This window comes from Podarcis pityusensis (genome assembly GCF_964106645.2).
Source record: "Podarcis pityusensis genome assembly, chromosome: 7".
NCBI lineage: Eukaryota > Metazoa > Chordata > Lepidosauria > Squamata > Lacertidae > Podarcis > Podarcis pityusensis.
Genome location: NC_138031.1, coordinates 885,977 through 906,160, shown reverse-complemented (window position 1 = coordinate 906,160; position 20,184 = coordinate 885,977). Strand labels below are relative to the sequence as shown.

The 20,184-nt window shown below is 58.6% G+C and overlaps 1 protein-coding gene across 8 annotated transcripts in view; it reads right to left on the bottom strand.

The window, feature by feature from the left end:
* Positions 1 to 20,184, bottom strand: part of MROH1 (maestro heat like repeat family member 1) — a 59,712-nt gene that overhangs the window by 1,575 nt on the left and 37,953 nt on the right. For 7 of the 8 annotated variants that reach the window (XM_081012470.1, XM_081012476.1, XM_081012474.1 and 4 more), the window contains exons 19-42: positions 19,659 to 19,766; positions 19,282 to 19,401; positions 18,993 to 19,115; positions 17,927 to 18,073; positions 17,783 to 17,809; positions 16,374 to 16,496; positions 15,844 to 15,923; positions 15,374 to 15,506; positions 14,828 to 14,923; positions 14,392 to 14,496; positions 12,958 to 13,093; positions 12,026 to 12,138; positions 11,630 to 11,782; positions 10,767 to 10,921; positions 8,902 to 9,067; positions 7,859 to 8,055; positions 5,930 to 6,067; positions 4,961 to 5,075; positions 3,739 to 3,885; positions 3,259 to 3,447; positions 2,529 to 2,684; positions 2,290 to 2,424; positions 766 to 868; positions 571 to 636 (exon numbers count right to left, since the gene is read on the bottom strand). In XM_081012470.1, the coding sequence (XP_080868596.1) occupies positions 571 to 636; positions 766 to 868; positions 2,290 to 2,424; positions 2,529 to 2,684; positions 3,259 to 3,447; positions 3,739 to 3,885; positions 4,961 to 5,075; positions 5,930 to 6,067; positions 7,859 to 8,055; positions 8,902 to 9,067; positions 10,767 to 10,921; positions 11,630 to 11,782; positions 12,026 to 12,138; positions 12,958 to 13,093; positions 14,392 to 14,496; positions 14,828 to 14,923; positions 15,374 to 15,506; positions 15,844 to 15,923; positions 16,374 to 16,496; positions 17,783 to 17,809; positions 17,927 to 18,073; positions 18,993 to 19,115; positions 19,282 to 19,401; positions 19,659 to 19,766 (3,031 nt within the window). The remainder of the gene's footprint in view (positions 1 to 570; positions 637 to 765; positions 869 to 2,289; positions 2,425 to 2,528; positions 2,685 to 3,258; positions 3,448 to 3,738; positions 3,886 to 4,960; positions 5,076 to 5,929; positions 6,068 to 7,858; positions 8,056 to 8,901; positions 9,068 to 10,766; positions 10,922 to 11,629; positions 11,783 to 12,025; positions 12,139 to 12,957; positions 13,094 to 14,391; positions 14,497 to 14,827; positions 14,924 to 15,373; positions 15,507 to 15,843; positions 15,924 to 16,373; positions 16,497 to 17,782; positions 17,810 to 17,926; positions 18,074 to 18,992; positions 19,116 to 19,281; positions 19,402 to 19,658; positions 19,767 to 20,184) is intronic. The other variant, XM_081012477.1, reaches the window with a different exon arrangement.

Here is a 20,184-nt window from a genome sequence, read left to right as displayed (position 1 = left end):
TGCAGTGCCCGGGTGGTCCCTGGCCGTGGGCTGCCTGCACTTTGCAGGAAGGATTCCAGCTCTCTTCAGTTCCCACCTCCCCATAGACACAACCCTCATTAACAACCTCCTTGTATAGGAAGACCAATGAAGGGGGCAATGGTCCCCAAGGAAGAGAAGGAGAACATTTGGCCCATTAGCACAGCACACATGCTTGGCCCGTGACCTGCATTTTCCTGCCTCCTTCCGAGATGGGTGTCAAGGCCGACTCTGCCTCCACTGAACCTCAGGTGGAGACACTTCCCTGCCAGCCTCTGCCACCTGCACCTCTGCAGGCTGCCTCTGCCCCAGAACCCCAGTGCCCAGCTGCAAGGGCAAGGCAAGCCTAGCAAAAGCCGCCCCCCACAGGAGCTGCCGCCCTCACCCCTGCCAGGGGGCACCAAATTCTGAGCACCCTGGAAGGGCACCACAGCAGGAAGGACCAGCCTCAGCTGCCAAAGGGACAGGAGCTGGCCTTGGGCACCAGGAACCACCTGGGTGGAGGGGGAGACCTCGGGCGGCAAAGCGTCCTGCGCCAGCCCTGAGACTCACCGGCAATGAGCTCATCCAGGTCCAGCTGTTGGCTGTGTTCTCTGTCCACGTGGAGAACAAGGAAGCCTGGAAGGGAAGGGCCAGAGGGTGACGCTCAGGGCAATGCAAGGGGCAAATCCCCTGATGCCCACCCAGCTGGGGGACAAAGGGGTGGCCAGGAACCGCTCTGCCCAGGGTGCCCCTTGCCCGCCTCACCTACGAACATGGGGGCAGCCGCCCGGATGTCCGGCCAGTTGCTCTTGAAGTAGAAGAGGTTTGTGGCCACCAGACGACTCAGCGTGTCGGGGTAAGACTGCATCTGCCAAGAGGAAGGGGAGACCCAGCGGAGGTGAGCAGTCGGCACTGGGGGGAGACCCCTCCCTCAGGAGAGTCCGCCCACCTGCCCCCGCCCCAGCCCCACCAGAGCTGGAGGAAGGGAGCAGCAGAGACATCTCTCTTCTCCACCATCCCCCTCCCAACATCACCAAGACTAAGGGATGTTCTGCTTCCATTGGCTGCCCCATTTGTTCCCCAGCCCACTTTGGAGTCCTTTAGAGCCCTAAACAGGACCTCTGAAGAACGGCTTCCGCCCCCGTGAGCCCGGCTGAGCTCTCAGGGCAAGTCCGAGTCCGAGGCTCTGCTCAGCATCCGATTTGGAAGACGGGCACGAGCAACGGAGCCTTCTCTGCCAGGGCACCAAGGCTGCTCTTTGCCATCTCGGTTGTCACCACCCTCAGGCTGCGTGAGGCTACCTGCTTCCTTGGGGATCTGGCCTGGCATAAACCAAGGTAGTTTATCTTGCCTTTTAACTGCTTGTTTAAAATATCATTTATTAGACTTCCTGTATACCTGAAAGAGCATCTCCATCCCCATTGTTCAGCCCGGACACTGAGGTCCAGCACCGAGGGCCTTCTGGTTCCCTCATTGCGAGAAGTGAGGTTACCGGGAACCAGATAGAGGGCCTTCTCGGTGGTGGCGCCCGCCCTGTGGAAGGCCCTCCCTTCAGATGTGAAGGAAATAAGCAGCTATCTTCTCTTTAAAAGACATCTGAAGGCAGCCCTGTTGAGGGAAGTTTTTAATACTTGATGCTGTATTGTTTTTAACATTTGATTGGAAGTCGCCCAGAGTGCTTGGGGAAACGCAGCCCAATGGGTGGGGTGGGGTATAAATAATATATTATTATTATTATTATTATTATTATTATTATTATTATTGCTAGGCACTCACTAGAAAAATATCCCAGTGACTTTCCAAACATTAAAACCAAAAAACACGGGGGTAGATGATAATACAGTGGTACCTCAGGTTAAGTACTTAATTCGTTCCGGAGGTCCGTTCTTAACCTGAAACCGTTCTTAACCTGAAGCACCACTTTAGCTAACGGGGCCTCCCGCTGACGCCGCGCCGCCGGAGCACAATTTCTGTTCTCATCCTGAAGCAAAGTTCTTAAGCTGAAGCACTATTTCTGGGTTAGCGGAGTCTGTAACCTGAAGCGTCTGTTACCCAAGGTACCACTGTAAAAGCATTGCAGTGGTCCAGAGACAGACTGGGTAAAATTTAAAAAGGTGGCTGCCAGTTGCCCGGGGAGGGAAAGGGGGTCTCTGGACAAAGAAGGAAAGTAAAAACATTTCTGAGGCCGAGAGGGGGACTCCTTGCTGTGCCACTTCGGAGGGAGGACTGGGGGCCGTGTGCTCTGCTCAGGCAGGGTCTCCGCTACCCCGCCCCCCACTTCATACTCACCAGGTGTTTGCAGACGTCATTCATGAACTCGCCATAGTGGAGGCTGCGGTCCTCATGAAGGTGGTTTTGGAACATGTCGCAAAGGACGGGGCAGCCCATGCTGGGGCCACACTGGCGCAGGGCAAACTTGCAAGCCTGCAAGGAGAACATGGGGGTGGCCTGTCAGCTGCCCCAAGAACAAGCCCTGCCCCCCCCCCCCCCGTGCCAGCCACAGCCCCTCCAACCGAAGAGACACGCACCTTGACGACCTCCGGCTTTGGGTCCTGCAGGTGAAGCAGCAGAGTGACCAGCCCATTCAGGATCTGCTCAAAGAAAGCCTCTTCGCAGCTGCCGGCACTGAACCTGGTCAGGTGGCCAAAGAGGAGGATGGACGACCGGCGGAGCTCATGCTTCTCCTGCAAGCGAAGCAGCGCCAGCTGTTGGGCTGTGGCAAAAGCGTCCCAGGGAGGGCCCTGCCTGTCCTCTGCCATCCAGCCTCCTCAGGGTGGTGTCCCAAGAGACCAGGGCCCTGCGGGACTTGACATCTTTCCGCAGGGCCTGCAAGACAGAGCTGTTCCGCCTGGCCTTCGGTTCGGACTCAGTCTGTCCCTTATGTTTCCCTCCCCTGATGGTTTTGATGAGGCTGCATTTTAAATTGCATTTTAACCTGTATTTTAAATTGTTTATTTTTTCTTTTTTTCCTTTTCTTTTCCCTATTATGTTTTTACTGTAGTTAGCTGCCCTGAGCCTGGCTCTGGCAGGGGAGGGCGGGGTATAAATAAAATGTATTTTTATTATTAATATTATTTTTATTATTAAACACAAGCTCCTCCCCCCAGCCACAGACCAGGATCCCCACCAGCAGGGAAGGACCCAACCCTGCCTTAGGAAGAGCTCTGGCATGCTGTTCCTCCCCCCCCCCCCTTCTGCCCCAGCAGCCCCTTGGCCAGGGCATCATCCAGGCCAGCTCCCCCTCCTGGAAGCGCTTACGCTATCGAAGAAGGGCCGGATGCGGATGGCGATGTGGAGCAGCATGGAGCGGACGTCCCTCTCCTCCAGAAAGCCCAGGATCTTGGCGAGGCCCCCCATGGCTTCCAGGGCCACCAGGCTGTGGGGGTCGTCCTTGTCGTCCATGCCGTTCATCATGGAAGCCAGGAGCTGAGCCCCGTGACGCCTCACCTGCGGGGGGGGGGGGGCACACACCAGGCACCGTCAGTGGCAGTGCCGGGGGTGGGTGCGCCCCAGCGCCTCTGCTGCAGTTGCTGCCCCTCAGACCAGGGTGGCAGCACTGATCCAGAGGGGGCCAGGGCCAAAGCCCACCCTGGCACCCCTCCTGTGCCTGCTCTGCCCAAGCGAGAGCAGCCTCGCCCTGGCAGATATTGGGGAGGGGGAAAGGGAAGGTGCCCCCCTGAGCAGGGGAAGCAGAGGGGGCCCTCCCGGGAGCGGGCATCCACTGGCATCCGCCCTCACCTTCTCCGGCGAGCCCGAAGCCATGTTGCCCAAGCCGCGCAGGGCCAGCATCCGCACGGAGGTGCAGGGGTCCCTCTGCCGGGCCGTCATGCTGTCCATCACGGACGCCAGCAGGACCAGGTCGTTCACCACGTTGCTGCTGAGGAGCTGAAAGGCACAAGCAGTGAACACAGAGACACAGCCAGAGACACACCGGCCACCCTCCCCAGAGTCTGAGTCTGCAGCTCCCCTTGAGGCGCCCCGGGACCCCCCACCTTCCAGAGGAGGCTCCCCAGGGCTCAGGGTCAGGCCAGAAGGGAGAAGGACCAAGGCCCCCCCAGCCCTGCTCTCTTGCCTCGGAGCCTTTCCTGGCCAGACGCCTCCCTCTGTCCCTGGCACATCGGGGGAGAGTGGAGGGCAGCTCACACCTCATCACCTTCCTGAGGGGGCTGGGGGGGGGCGCAGGCGCCTGCTCCTCAGAGCTGCTATTTTAAAGCTTCAGCCGGACGGCAGGCCCAGGCAGGCAGCCAGCCCTTCGGCTCTGGGCCCACATCCAGCCACAGGACTCCCCACCGCTCAATCCCAGGCCACTGCATCAGCGGAGACGCAAAGAGGTGGTTTATGAGCCAGGATCAAGCCGGGCAGAGACAAGGCCACTTGGAAAGCCCCAGCTGGAGGTGGGGAGTCGGGCAAGGAGGTATAGGGGTTACAGCAGCAGCAGCAGCAGGGAGGGGGGGGGCTAACACAGCAGCTGGACTCCATTCCTCAGAGTGGCATGGCAGGAGCGATGAAGCGATGCGTTGCTGGCTGCTGGGGCTGAGGGGCAGGCTTCCCTCTGGCGGGAAAAAGGGAGCTAAGAGGCAGAGCCCCCTGCCTTGCATGCAGTGGGTCCCAGGTTCAGTCCCCACTGGCGGCCGTTCCTGCTGCTGCCAGTCAGTGCAGGCAATAGGGAGCAAGACACGGAAAGGCAGCTTCCCAGGTTCCGCTTAAACAGCAGTCTTGGCTAGGGAGGGGCCCCCCTTGGCCACCTTCCTACCAGTCTACTAGTCAGGGGTGGGGGGAGAGGACAAATATTCGGAGAGTCTCCAGGGAGGGGTCCATGGCCACAACACACACAGACACTGCCAGACTAGCAGCTCTTGGCAGCCTCCCCCTTTGCAGTTTCCCCTCTCATTACTGCCTTGCCCACCCTGGCTAAGGCCAACAGCAGGACCCCCATCCCCCGGCCCCTTCGTGGACCCACCTCCGCAAAGAAGGCCGTGGTGGTCAAGCGCTGGCTGTCGTAGATGCTGTTCAGCATGGGGGAGAGGGTCTTCACAATCAGGGGCAGCTTGGGCCCAGCGTGCTTCGCCATGGCGCTGCGGAAGGAGAGGGCACCCACCCCAATTGAGAAGGCCTCTCGCCACGTAGGGGGCAGCCCCCCCCATGCCAGCTCTGCTCCTTGGGAAGCGGGAGGGGAAGGGGCTCCCATGTCCACCACTGCTTCCCCCTCCCAATGACTCCACAGCCCTGCCAGGAGATTCAGCTCCGCTCAGTCCCAGGGCCAAATTGGGAGGCTCAGTAGCCAAGAGCCTGGGGTGCAAAGAGAGATAACCAGAACTGACTGAATGCTGCCCGCCCCCAGGGCAACAGGACAGGATGTATGTCTCTGGGATTGGCAAACAGGTTTCTTGGGATTGCAGCAAGCATCTCAACACAAGAGGCCCTTCCGCTCCTGGCCTGATTGTGCCTGACTTGGTGAGAGTCCGGGACACGGGTGGTGCTGTGGGTTAAACCACAGAGCCTAGGGCTTGCCGATCAGAAGGTCAGCAGTTCAAATCCACACGATGGGGTGAGCTCCCTGCTCCTGCCAACCTAGCAGTTCGAAAGCACCTCAAAGTGCAAGTAGATAAATAGGCACCGCTCCGGCGGGAAGGTAAACGGCGTTTCCGTGCGCTGCTCTGGTTCGCCAGAAGCAGCTTAGTCTTGCTGGCCACATGACCCGGAAGCTGTACGCCGGCTCCCACAGCCAATAAAGCGAGATGAGCGCCGCAACCCCAGAGTCGGCCACGACTGGACCTAATGGTCAGGGGTCCCTTGACCTATACCTTGGCGAGAGGCCAGGAACTGGTCCCAGGCTCTTCCAGCTGAGCCACGTCCCCCTGCCCAGGGCAGCCCCAGGAGATGGGCTCAAGCGGGCAGAGCCACCTCTGCCTGCCACCCAGCCGCTCACCTGGCCAGGACGGCAACGCCATCATGGTGCCTCTCCACGCTTCTCAGGGACTCCCAGCCGCCCGAGGCCGACACTGCCCTGGCCACCTCTTCGCTGCCCCCCTGCGTCAGCATGGCCTTGAGGGTCTCCACGGCAGAGCTTGGGAGGGGGGAGAGAGAGAGAGAAAAGGTCCACTCAATTCTGCCTCTGAGAGAGGGGAGGGTGGGGGAGAGGGGCCAGATCCGTGACTCCTGCCACCCCAGGCGCCTCTTGGAGGTGCTCAAGGCTGTCGGCCGCAACGCTAAGAAGCCCCGGGCGGCTGGCGCGGCTGCTCAGAGGAGGTTTTGCCTGCATTAGTGTTTTATGGGGGTGGGATTATTGCGCCGTGAGCGGAGCGTGACATCTGGAAAACCTCCATTGTCCTGTCACACTAAGCCCAAAATACGAGGGGAGGATATGATGATTTGGGGTCCCCCAAAACAGGAAACCAGCATTCGCACACAGACCAGGAGGGCAGCCTGCTCTTCTCCACCAGCGTCCGAGAGGAGACACAGGTGCCCTTCTCTGGACCCAGCCTGGCTACGTGGGGGGGGGGGGGGGCCTGGCATGGAGACTCCCATCTTGCCCAGCGCCTCCAGTCATTGCCAGGATCCGGCTCACCAACCAGTTGGGAATCTGATTGCTGTCTGCACACAGCTCTGGTGGAACACACCAAGGGAGTTTGCCGACTCCGACCGGGGAGGGGGGTGATTCTGTGGCCCCCCAGGGATGTTGCTGGACTCCCAGCATCCCTTTCCACTGGCCCTGCTGGGAGTCCAAGAACCTCTGGAGGACGGCAGGCTCCCCCTCTCTGGCGCAGGGAAAGGAAGCCAGGAGTTGGGGCAGCGAAGCCAAAGTTGTGCCTTGCCTGCTGGTAGGCCAGCGAGGGGCATCCACCACCCCTGGGAGGCTGACCCTGCGGGCTTCTAAGTGGAGCAGCCAACTTGAAATGGTGTAGAAGCGGTGAGCACCCACAGGCACACGGGCCAAGGGACCCCCTGGCCAAACAGACCCTTCCCTCCCACGCCAAAGGACCCTTGGCAGGCGAATGCCGCTGTGGCCCCTGGACGGGCGTTGATACCATTAAGAAACACGATCACATTGAAGCACCCAGTGCAGCCGCTGCCTGCCAGGCCAAGGTGCCAGGGGGAGCGCAGGGTCGTCCCCCAGCCGATGCAAGTGGCGCAGGAGCACCACACTCTGCAGGCAGGGGAAACACCTGCTGCGTCTGACACTGCCCCACAGAAACCAAAAAGCAAGCCCCACCTCCTTGAGGAGGGGCAGGGAGTGGATGAAGGAAGTGCAGGTGATGGCCAGAGGTGCCCAATGCCCCCCCCCCGGGACAAGGCATCCACAGCACTGCTGCTCTGCGTGTCGCAGGGGGGAGAGCCAGGCTCCCAGCGATTCACAGCAAGGCTGCTCTGAATGTGCAGCCCACCCCCCCAAATTCAATTTATATTCAGGAAAACGCTTCCCTGGCCTGTGCAGCACTGAGCAGCTCCTCCCTGCCTTGCTGGAGAGGCAGACGTAACCCAACCCAGCAGCCGTGAGAGAGAGAGAGAGAGAGAGAGAGAGAGAGAGAGAGGGCACCTCTGCACGCACCATGCAAAGAATGCGAAGGCGAAAACCACAAGCCAGGCTGCAACAGGAAGAGCGATTTAATATTTCCTGATTTAGGGGGAGGCGAGTGTGTGGAAAGCGAGGGGGGAGCTAATCCCCCGCCGAGGTCAGGCCTGCCTTCATACCTAATACGTTATGGGCCGTGGCGCATTACCCAACCATCAGATTATGTGCGGAGACCTCGCTGCTGCTGCCGCTGCCGCCGTGTTGGTGAAAAAAACAAACCCCCAGCAAAATCAGTTCCACATGGCAGGTAGAGGGAGGCAGCTGAGGGGGCTGGCCCAGCGGTACCTGCAGGGGTCCAGCGGCCGGAGGGGCTGCCCGCGGCCGGCGCTCTTCCTCTCCTTGGACTGCATGTTCTTGGGGAGATGGACGCCCACCGTGCAGCTGACCCGGAGCAGGAGGGAGACGAAGAGCTCAGCGTAAAGGCCCATGATGGCCGGGCCACACTCCGGGACAGACATGATCTCATGCAGTGCGCAGGTGGCCTGGAGGGGGGAGAGGGGAGGTCAGGAGGGGGCACCAAGAGCCGGGCGGGAAAGGCACCCTGGGGCGCTCAAGCAGGCTGCCCCCAAGGCAGAGGGCTCAAACGTCCCTGGGAGGATGGAGGCGTCCCTGGGGCTTTCTGGGGGGCAGGAGGTAACCCCTTTCCACAGCTTGAGCCCCACCAGGAAACCCCGGGAGCCTTTGCTGCCGGCCAGTGTGGAGAGATGGGCCTGCTCTGCTCCTGGGGGCCCCCCAAGTGTTGGCTGCTGGGAGGCAGGTGGGGCTGAAGAGCAAGGCGCAGGTCTGAAGGCTGAAGCAGAACTCCGCGGGGTCAAGCAACCACAGCAGACACACTCCAATGTGTGTGTTTGTGTGTCGCATCTCGCTGCCGTGGCCACTTGAAAGCGGAGAGGCTGGGCTGCTCCTGAACAATGGCCCTGGGGTGGGCCAGGGGGGGTTGCAGGGGCCGGGGTCGGCTTTCAAGCATGACGGATCCGCTGGCATCTGCGTCTGGTTCGGCGGAGGAGGAGGAAATTTTCACAGCTGCTTTCCTGCTCACAGAGCTGCCAAGCGGCGGCGTTTATTTTCTTGGGGGGATAAAACGCAAAGCGATCTCCCTGGAGGACGAACACCTGAGAGGGCCTTTATGAGCCAGCGGATTAGCGCTAATAGGCATTATATGGCAAGGCCTCTTTTCCAGGGACCAGGCCTGGCACAGACACCCGAGGGGAGGAAATGAGGGCAGCGGAGGGGGCGCGGCAGCAGCCCAGGTGTGGGGGGCGGGGGGGGCAAGGAAGAGGCAGCAGCAGGAGGAGGAGGGCTTCTTAGCAAGCAGGCCGGACACTCACCGCGAGGGGGAAGAAAGTGGCCACGCGCTCGGAGCCGCTGCCCCGCAAGAAGGACTTGTTCTCTTTGTAGGGGACGTCCCGGTTCACTTTCTCCAGCAGCAGCTCCAAGACCTGGGCGGCGAGGGGGGGCTCCGAGGCCAGGGCCCGCCACATCAGGCAGCTGCAGCTGAAATGGGGAAGGGGAAGGAGAAGGAGGCCAGTGTCAGAGGCTCCCCAGGCCAAGGAGCGTCTCCACCCCCATCGTCCAGCCCGGACACTGAGGTCCAGCGCTGAGGGCCTTCTGGCGGTTCCCTCCCTGCGAGAAGTGAATCTACAGGGAACCAGGCAGAGGGCCTTCTCGGTGGTGGCACCCGCCCTGTGGAACGCCCGCCCACCAGATGTCAAAGAGAAAAACAACTACCTGATGTTTAGAAGACATCTGAAGGCAGCCCTGTTTAGGGAAGCTTTTAATGACGGATGTTTTAATGTACAGTGGTACCCCGCAAGACGAACGCCTCGCGAGACGAAAAACTCGCAAAACGAAAGGTTTTTTCGTTTTCAAGTTGCCTCGCAAGACGAATTTCCCTATGGGCTTGCTTCGCAAAACGAAGCTTGCCCCGGGGACAGCGGGTCTTCTCTTCGCGCTGCCCCCGGACCTCTTTTGAAGCAAGGGTTTGCGGGGAGATCGCTTCTCCCTGCAGCCCCTTGCTTCAAAAGAGGTCCGGGGGCAGCGCGAAGCGCAGCGCTTCTTCCCCGCTGCCCCCGGACCTCTTTTGAAGCAAGGGGCTGCGGGGAGATCGCTTCTCCCGGTGCTCCGAAGCGGGGCGGGGGGGCGGGAACACCTTCCCCCACCGCCCCGCTTCGGAACGGTGCTCCGAAGCGGGGCAGGGGGTGGGAACACCTTCTGAAGGCTGGCGGGGGGCAAAAGTCTTTGTCCCCCCTGCCTGCCTTCCCAGGGGCTTTTAAATCGCCCCGGACAGCGGAGAAGTCCTCCGCTGTCCCGGGGCGATTTTAAAATGCCGCCCGCCAGCATTTTAAGATTGCCCGGACAGCGGAGAAGTCCTCCGCTGTCCCGGGGTTTTTTAAAATGCTGGGGGTGGGAAGAAAAGCCCTTATCCCCCCCCCCAGCCTTCAGAAGAGGTCCGGGGACAGACTGTCCCCGGACCTGGTCTGAAGGCGGTTTCCCTAGGAACGCATTAATTGATTTTCAATGCATTCCTATGGGAAACCGTGCATCGCAAGACGAAAAACCCGCAAGACGAAGAGACTTGCGGAACGAATTAATTTCGTCTTGCGAGGCACCACTGTATTTTTAATCTTTTGTTGGAAGCCGCCCAGAGTGGCTGGGGAAGCCCAGCTGGATGGGTGGGGTATAAATATTATTATTATTATTATTATTATTATTATTATATGGCTGCAGGGGGACAAGCTTGCTCTGGGAGACAGGGAGCCCCATGCTTTCAGGCATCGGCCAGATACAGGGGCTCTCCCAGCCCAGGATGCTCAGTCACAGGGTCTTCGGGCTCCAGCTCCTGACCCAGCAGAGCTCCCTCCCCGCTTGGCCTCGTAGTCCCTGGGGCTGAACTCAAGAGGGGCTCCCAAGAGCCACAGCCAGAACCCTGGCAGGAGAGACGCTCTGGGCTGCAGGAAGCAGAAGTGTAAAGGATCAAGAGAGAGAGAGACCCCTTGGGCACATCAGGGCTTCCTCCTGGCCTGGCTGACCTCGGCCGGAGCCTTCCTGAGGGTTGTGCGCCACCTCCTTACCCTGGGGGGAGAGAAGGGAGGCAGGGAGAGAAGCCCCCCTGCAGCAAGGCCACCAGGAGCAGCTGCAGCGGCAAAGGCTTTGGCCCGAGGGCTCCAGCAGACGCAGGTGCAGAGCCGCCTACCTGTCCAGGGGCAGAGGGTTGCCCAGGAGGCTGGAGACCACGGCGGCCTTGTGCTGCGCGGCCAGGATGTGGACCGTCTGCTGGGCCGCCTTCCGGACAGCCTCCTCCTCCACCTCCTGCAGCTTGGAGTGCACCATCGCCAGGATCTCCGGCACCTGCGGGGGGACAGGGGGCTCAGAGGCTGCTGCGACAGGCACCCCCCAGGCAGAGCAGGAGGAAGGAGGGACCCCTCAGCTCCATCCTCTCTCCACCTGTGGGTCCCCAGAGTTGTTGGACTACAACTCCCATCGTCCCTAGATAGCAAGGCCAGAACTCAGGGATGATAGGAGTTGTAATCCAACATCATCTGGGGACCCACAGGTGGAGAACCACTGCCCTAGGGGGGAGCACGTAAGGGCTTCTGGAGTCCCCGTTGCCTCAATGCCGCTACAGAGGCGCCCCCCCCCCCACTTGGCACTTGTTGCCAACTCCTCTACAAGAATGCAGGAATCACATCACAACTGAAACACCTGCGACAGGGGAAACCCGTTAGGGATGATTTAGTGGGGGTTGGACTTAGAGCTGTCAACGTTTCCCTTTCTTTACGGGGAATTCCCTTATTCCGAATAGGATTCCTTGCAAGAAAAGGGAAAGGTTGACAGCTATGGTTGGACTAGACAACCCTGGGTGCGGGGGGGGGTCTCTTCCCATTCTACAATTCTTTCATTACGAAGGGGCAGCACAGAGAAGCCCGCTGAGTCTCTGCCCCAAAGACCCAGGATCCCAATCCAGGGAGAGCCCCCCCCCCAGCCTTCCTCCTAGCACCCATGGGCATTCAAAAGCCCAAGGTGGGAGGGAGGGGAGCCCCCCCACCTCCGCCTCACCTTCTCCAGCAGGACAGCCCCGCGCTCCTTCAGGAGGGAGTTGACCACCACGGTGGCTGCGCGGGAACAGTTCTTGTCCGGATCCGCCAAGCCCTCCAGCATGGAGAGGAGGAGGCTGAGCAGCTGGTCGGGGGGGAGGCGCTTGGCTATTACCTGTTGGGCCAAGCAATAATAATAATAATTTATTATTTGTACCCTGCCCATGCTGCTGGGCTTCCCCAGCCACTCTGGGCAGCTCCCAACAAATATTTAAAATACATTAAAAGGAGAAGGACAGGAACTCATCAGGCAAGGAACCGGCCCAGCTACCCCAAGAGACCAAAGGGAAGCCCCCGACCCCCTTGGGCAACAAGCGCCCCCCCCCCCCCGCCCAGGCTGAGTATCTCATGGTCCCACCTGGGCTATGTTGCAGCAGGCCTGGAAGAGGGTGTTGACGTCGGGGTCTCTCAGGCCGGTCTTCAGGGCTTTCAGCTTCTCCAGAGACTCGTCCTTGTGATCTCGAGCAAACCCTGCGCAGACGGAGAAGGGCAGCCAGGTCTTTGGGGGCATCGGGGGGGGGCTTTGCCCATCTGGGCCACACAGCTGCCCTTCCAGGACCATCTCCCCCCTCCCCTGCAAGCCCCCTTGGCAATCCCAGCAGCTCCTGCCTGCGCAAGCAATATACCCCCCTCTGCTGTCCAGAGAGGGAACCAGCATCCCAAACAACCACTGCTCTTCATCTTTTTTTGGGGGGAGGGTACTGGACTGAGTGTCAGCGAGTTCAAGGGAAAGGGCAAGATCAAGTTCTCCAGTTCCCACTCATTTTGCTTTCCCCCCACCAGGAAAAACAAGGCCGGTGGGAGCCAGGAGGTGGGAGCAAGCCCTGGTTAAAGAACTCTTTCGTTGAATTTGGGATTTTAATGAAGTGCTTTCCGTATAGTTTGACAATAGAAACACATGAATGCAATGTCAAGTCCAGATACAGAGACGAGCAAATCACTTAAAAGGCTGGTTGACAAAGCAAAGTCCTCATTGGGCCCCAGAAAGGCCCCTGCATGGGATGTCACAGGAGGCAGGGGGGGCCCTGTTTGTGCATCGTATGCAAGGGGCCCTCCTGGGGAGGTGGGATCTGCAGGGGCCCCTGAGATTGGGGTATGGAAGGGGGATCCTGGTGCCAAGATGCACAAGGCTTCCTACACCTTCGACTCGGCCTTGGCAGAGCCAAGTATTGCAGAGGCCAGGCTGGCCCTACGCAGGAGGAGAGGGAGGGACAGAGAGATCCCACCAGGAAGGTTCGCGCTTTTGCCACCCCCCCCCCCCAAGAAACAAGCGCTGGCCCTGGCTCTTACCCTCATAGTACAGCTGGATGTACAAAAGGCTGTGGACGCAGTCGACCGCGTGCTGGCGGGTGCCGGCCAGGGAGTCGGTGCAGCGGGGGGCGAAGAGCGCGATCAGCAGCCCCACGTTGTAGAAAGGGACCACCGTCTGGGCACAGGGAAGACAAGGCACCAGGAGGCCCATTGAGAGCACGGCGGCAAGGGGGCTGCCCTGCCATGCCCCAGTGACAGTCCCCGCAAGGGGGCAGCACTGGGCCACAACAACCTGAGCCGCTGTCGGTCAAACTCACGCAAGCCAGCAGGGCCAGGGGCTCACAGGAGCCCCCCAGGAGCCCCCCAGAGAGAGCCCCAAACTCTGTGCAAGGCAGGAGGTGGCCCACCACTCTTGCAAGAGCTTGGCTCGCATCGGGAGCTCTTTTGGCACAGGAGGGGCCTGCCCTGCAGAACGCCCTCCCGTCAAATGATGATGATGATGGATGATGATGATAATAATAATAAATAAAAATAAATAATAATAATAAAGCTTTATTGTCATTGTACAACCTGTGTACAATGAAATTAAATGAGTAAAATGAAAATCAGACAGGTGGGACTTGCGGAAGCCCACTTAACAATGTTTAGAAAAATAAGGCTATGACAAGAACTTGTCCGTATTGTTTGTCTTTTCTGCTTGTGCTTTTTATTTGTGTTATAAAATGAATAATTTTTTTGGGGGGGGGGGGAACACACAAAAAACCCAATGAAATTAAACGAGTCTCCCCCGGCCAAACAATCTCTTCTTGAACAATACACCACCTCGTAAATCAATTTCGCTATGTTATTTTCCATTCAGCAGCCTAACAGCCCACGGATAGAAGCTGTTTTTTAGCCTGTTGGTACAGCTGATTATACTTTTATATCTCCTGCACGAGGGCAGAAGTTTAAAGAGGTGCTGGCTGGGGTGTGGGTCATCCCTGAGAATTTTTCTCGCAAGGAGATAAACAGCTCTATGGCATTCAGAAGACATCTGAAGGCAGCCCTGGGCAGGGAAGCTTTTAATATATGAGGTCTTCCTTTTTATATTCTGTTGGAAGCCGCCTAGAGTGGTTGGGGAAACCCAGCCCGATGGGTGAGTTACAATTATTATAATGACTGAATAAACTGAGCACTGTGAATGGCAGTTCCCCCATGCATAGTCCAGTCAGGTGCGAGGTTTCGCACTCTCCACCAGGCACCACGCAGCCAGGGGTGGAGCCGGGGAGACACAGCCAGTGTGCCACATTGGGAGGGCTGTTGGCAGCACCAGGTGGGCACCAGGCCCCGCTCCCCAGTGGCTCTGTGTCTGGTGCCAACGTGAGGGACCACAAACAAGAATGCTCCAGACACCCCTGTGGTCCTGAGCAGCCCAAATATCAGGCAAAGCAAAGCAAAGGCAGCCCTGTGGCTGCGGGAGGGAGGGGAACTCACGTTGACGTTCAGCTTCTCCCGATAGAACTCCAAGACGGCCGCGCTCACTTCCACGCCTCGCTCCCTCTCATGCTCCTTGGCGGACTTGATCCAGGGGCTCAGGTGCTGCGGAGGGAGAGGGCAGAAATGGCAGCTCGGCCTGAGAAATACCACAGAGGGTCCCCTTGCAAGAGCCCCCGGAAGGCAGCAGCAGAGGCCGGGCAAAGGGTGGCCCTGGGAGGAAAGATCTCTCAGCCCTTTGCCCAGAAGGAGGGAAGAGAAGGAGGGAGCTGGTGCCTTGGAGCAAGAGGGTGGGGGAGAAGGGGGCAGACAGGATGCCTCCAGCTCTCTCCAGGGACTGCCACCGGTGGGCCAGGGCGGCTGCTCAATGCGCAAGGCCCACCCACCATAGGAGGGCTGTGGGAGACCCCTGGGCCTCTCTCCTTGCCCTCCCTACCTCAAACATGGTCTGCAGGCCGTGGGGCGTCATGTGTCTGTGCAGGATGCTCTTCAGCAGGTCCTTGAGGGCACGAAGGGTGTCGCACCACAGAGGCTGAGTGTGGAAAAGGAAGGGAAGGTGATGCCTCCCACCTGGGTGCGAAAGCTCCACACAGCTTCTCTCACCCCCCACCCCACCCCAGAAGCCCAGTCCCATGTCCTGTGGAGCCCAGAGACACTCCTGGGAGGGTCTCTGCCTCTGCCCATCCCGGGCGCCAAAGGCCCGTCTGCACAGGCCCAAGCGGAGGGGACCCAGGGATGCAGCTCCCCCACTCAAAGCCACCTGGAACTCCCCACGGGAGGGGGGCCGGTTGACAAACGCCAGAGGAGGAACCATGTCGACCTGCGGCAAGGAGTTCCTCCAGTGCCACCTGGACAAGGGCAACCGGGTGCTTGCCAGAGCCCGTCCCTGCATGCCCAACAAAGCGGCCAGCTGTGGATGGAAGGGGCTGCTCAGGCAGGCAGGGAAGGGGGGGGAGGCAGAGGGAGCTCCGTCCGGCCGTACCTCTTTGTGCTCAGCCTCCAGCCCCCCGTCCTTCTCCCTGGGGGCGTCCGGCAGGGGCAGGGGGAGGACGCTGCCCAGACAGGTCTCCATCAGCTCAGCCTTCTCAGCCTCGCTCAGAGGCGGCTCCAGGACCCTGCAGGGCAAGTTAAGGGGGCCTGGGAAAAACTCCTGAGCAGGGGCACCCCTAGGGGCAGGAAAGGGAAGAGCTCCACCCAAAGCATCCTTCATGTGTGGCTCTCAGATCTGGTGGGCTTAGTTTATTTTATGGAAGATGCGCTAGACAGGTTTGGAGGAGCATCAGTGGCCAAAGAGACCAGCTGGACGCCAGACAGCTCTTGGCTTCCTGGCAACCTCTCAGCAAACCCCTAAGTCTGAATCCCCCCCAAAAAACCTCAGCTGGGCACCCTGTGGCATTCCCGGCTGGTGTTTCCAGTTGTGCCTCAGATACAGGCTGGGGGGGGAAAGGATACACCAGGAACATGCAGGCCGTCATCGCCTTCTGGCGGATGGGAGTTCGCAGGGAGTCCGGAGGCTCCGCCTTGATAAAATCCTGCGGAAGAGAAAGCGTGAGAGGAGGGAGGCCGGCCGCCACAGCCCCTTGCCCCTCCCGGGATGACGCCCCCTCCCCACGCTGCAAGCCTTGTGGGAGATGCGGAGGCAGATTAGAAGGGCAGGCAAGGCAGCCGTCGGAGGAAGAGGGGCGGCCAAGGTTCACAACCCAGCAAGAGTACATCCCGTTGCATCTAGGACCCCTCTGCAGATGGAGCAGGCGGCCCAGAGAAACTGGGTCCCAGACAGGGAGGGGAAGGCACTCTGCACAGGCTCAGAGCACTCTGCAAGTGCTGGCCCTACGGACCATCCCCGGGGCCGAATCCCTCTCCTGCCATGGGCATGCTCAGGGCTTGGGAGACAAGGCTAAACTGAGAGCCAAACGGGAGGAGCAGGTGAGGAGGACACAGGCCAAAACGGCTTCCCATCCATGGCAACATCCTCTCCTCACCATCATCTGTGAAACCAGCTCCGCCTTGCGGGAGAAGGTGAAGTCGCCCGACTGGGTGCTGTTGCAGATGGCCTGGCAGATGAGGCAGATGCTCCGGATGAGGCACAGCTTCAGCATCAGGTCCTGAGGGCAAAGATGCAGGGTGGCACTGAGGGCACCAGAGCCAGCCTCACAGCCCCTCTCTCGCTCGGAGGCGGGAGGGTCAACTGCCACCCACCCACATGGGTGAGAACTGCCCAGCCCAGGGCAGGCCCAGAGGGGCAGGCCTGGTCAGGAGAGGAAGGCCAAGTGCAGGAGGAATATGGAAGGGGCTGAGCACCCGCCTCCCCTGAAACGTGGCCAGAATAGGGGGTGCTCCATCCCAAGGCCCTTCTCTGCGTGGCAGAGGAAAGCAAAGACGCACCCCAGGAAAGAAAACTCCAGGGGACCCGGGGTCAAAGGGAGCCATGGCCAAAACTCCAGCTGCTCGGAAGCAAGTCTGGTTCTGCTGCCCTGGGCTCTTCTGCTCAGGAGTGCCCTCTGCCCCCATCCCACGCCCCGGCAGGGCCCTCACTGCCGGGGGCCTCAAGGTCAACCCCCCCCCCCAGTGAGGGGAGGAGGACGTAGTGCCAACTGGGCTTCCAGGCCAGCATCTCAGAACCACCCAGCGTGACCCCACCAGAGAGATTAGTGCAAAGGACAGACCAGAAGAAAAATGTTAGTGCGAGACTCCTTGCAATGAGCGGACACACCCAAACACCCCCCCCTTTCCAGGGGCACTGGGGGCCTCAGCCTCACCTTGGGGGTGAGGGCAGAGTTAGAAAGTGGGCAACTGCCTCAGCCCCTTTATGATGCCCTTGACATGGGGAGCTGCCTTATACCGGTCTATCCAGTATTGCCTGGTCGGCAGCCGTGGCTCTGCGGGGTTTCAAGCAAGCGTCTCTCCCACCCATACCAGGAGATTCCGGGGGGACTGAACCCTCTGCTTGTGAGGCAGATGCTCTCCTCACTGAGCTACACAGCCCTTCCCCTTTCTGTGGACCAGCTGCCCAAAGCCCTGTAAGGGGGCAGCAGCAGCAGAGGCAGGCAAGAGCTTGCCCAGAGCTTGCCCTAAGCAGACTGGGCATGCACTTCCAGGATCAGCTGGCAAACCAGGGACCATTTCCTTTCTGACCAGAGGGGGGCTTGGGAAGGGGTGGGATTCAGGGACCCTCTTCTGTGCGGCAGGAGACTGCCATCAGCTTGCTCATCCTGGCCTTGACAGGACAGATAGGCACCAGTTGTGCCAGTTAAACCAATGGGAGCCATGGGGCAGGGAGCCTTGCCGCCCAGCCTTGCCCCCCAGCCTTCCTCCTAAGAGCTGACTAGAGAAGAGAGAGAGGCAGACCGAGAGGACAGAGCGAGTGCGAGCCAAGGGCCTGACACTGTACCTTGGTTTCTACTTTTATTCCCAGAACCTGGACAAAATAAAGGAGACACGCATTAACCCTCCAGGAGGCCAGGACTGAGAGGCCACTGAAGCTGCCCGCCTCCTGCCCCCCTGGTCACGCCTGACCCCAACACCCCAGGCTCACCTTGGTGTTGAAGTAGAGGAAGATGTTGCGGAGGATGTCAGCATCGATCCGCGCCAGAACCAGCTCCTTGGGGGCGTGCTTGGCCACAAAGCCGTAGCACAGAATGAGGGTGCTCTTCACCTTCTCCACCTCGTTGTCACTGCGATCCTGGAGGAGGGGGAGGGGGGAGAGTTACGGGTCGAGTCAGCTCTGGATCACTGATTTCAAGCAGCAATTTATTCTGTGAAGAGGCTGCATTTTAATGTTTTAATGTTTTAATGTTGTATTTTAATCTTTTTTTAAAGTTGTATTTTAATCAACTTGTTTTTATTATTGGTTGTTAGCCGCCCTGAGCCCAGTCTTGGCTGGGGAGGGTGGGGTATAAATAAAATTATTATTATTATTATTATTATCATCATCATCATCACCATATTTTATAATTGATGCTAATCTTGTCCAATTTACTTACATACATACAGTGGTGCCTCGCAAGACGAAATTAATGCGTTCCGCGAGTTTTGTCGTCTTGCGATTTTTTTCGTCTTGCAAAGCACGGTGTCAGGAAAGTTTTGGAAAAGCTTCAAAAATCACCAAAGTCTTCAAAAACCTCAAAAAAGGCTACCACACCGCGTGCTATGAGTTGCTCCTCGAAGTCAAGTCGCAACTGTATTAACGGTGTTAAGAAAAAGGAAACAAACTTGCAAGACGTTTCCGTCTTGCGAAGCAAGCCCATAGGGAAAATCGTCTTGCGAAGCAGCTCAAAAAACAAAAAACCCTTTTGTCTAGCGAGTTTTTTGTCTTGCGAGGCATTCGTCTTGCGAGGCACCACTGTATTTACATTCACATATAGACATACATGTTCTCTCTAGATATTTAGTTGTTACAAGTTAATTATGCTCAGAATACATAAGCTCTCGCATAGATCCATCTGGGTACTGTACATACACAGGTCCTTTAAAAAAGATAAACAGGACAGGGCCTGAATCTCCAGTTGAAGTAACGGAACCAAACAGTCTTCAAACACCTCGGAGAATAACTTTTCGCCTGCTGCCCACGAGGAAAACGTGTGTCTTAGTGACCCTCATACCTTGAAGATACTGAACAGCCCTGCAGATTTTTTGAAGACGTCCGACTTCACGAACTCCTCCAGCTTGGCAAGGGTCTCATCCAGGTGGCTGATGGCGCACAGCCCCAGGCAGGAGGCAAGGCCCTGGAGGGAAGGGAGCAGACCCAGGCGTCAGGGGAGAGAAGCAGGTCCAGCTGGAAGGCAATGGAGACCAGGCAGGGCCCCCCTTCCTCGCCCAGAGAGCTGCCCTCCTTCTGCCCACCTCTTGGGGCAGGTGGGGCTGTTTGGGCAGCCATTCCAGCCCCCTCACCTCTCGCTCGGCCTCCTCCTGATATCTGGCCGTTTCCAGGAGCTCCTGGAGTTGCTTCCGCACCAGATCCTTGTTGGGACAAGCAGCCAAGGCCGTCCCGATGCATTTGTAGAGGAAGTTCTGGTGCACAAGAAAAAAAAGGGGATGGGAGCCGGAATATGAGCTCGGCTGTAACGACTGCCCACCGGGAGCTGTCCAGAATTTCCCCCCCAGGACACAGCAGACCCCGAGGAGAGGGGGGGGAGTCCCTGGCCTGAAGAGAGCAGCAACCCCACAGCCCCCTGGCAGGAATCACTCAGCCCAGGTCAAGAGCCAGGAGGCTGGATCCTGGCCCTGCTCTCTCCTCGTCCCCTCCCCAAGCAGACCAGGCCACAGACCTTCTCCAGAGGAGACCCGTTGTAACTGCTTAGCTGTCTGCCCATCTCCAGGAGCAGCTGACTGGTCCAAGGTGTGTCCGAAATGGCCTCCAGGGTCTGCCGAAGGAACTGCGGGCAGAGGCATTGGCATTGAGGGAGAGCGTTAGCCCAAGGGCACGGCCAAGGATTTCGATAAAGTGCCCAGCAGGGAAGAATGGCAGATCGAGTGGGTGGATTATGCCGAAATGGTGAAAATCGCCAGAAGAATCAGAAATCGGGAAGCTCAAAATTTTAATAAGGAATGGGGAAATTTTGTAATTTATCTTAAAAACCATTGTAAACAGTTGTTAGTAGGATTGGAATAACACTTGTAGTTTAATGGTGAATTTTGGACACAAGAGAGGGGTAAAAGATTTGGATTAACATAAAAGATGCAGGAGGAAATGATTAACAAGAGGACCCACAAAGGGCAGGAGGGAAGAAGTCCAGGAGATCAAACAGGATTTTGTCTCAAAATGGAAAGTTTTCAAAGTTTATTTGAAAAACA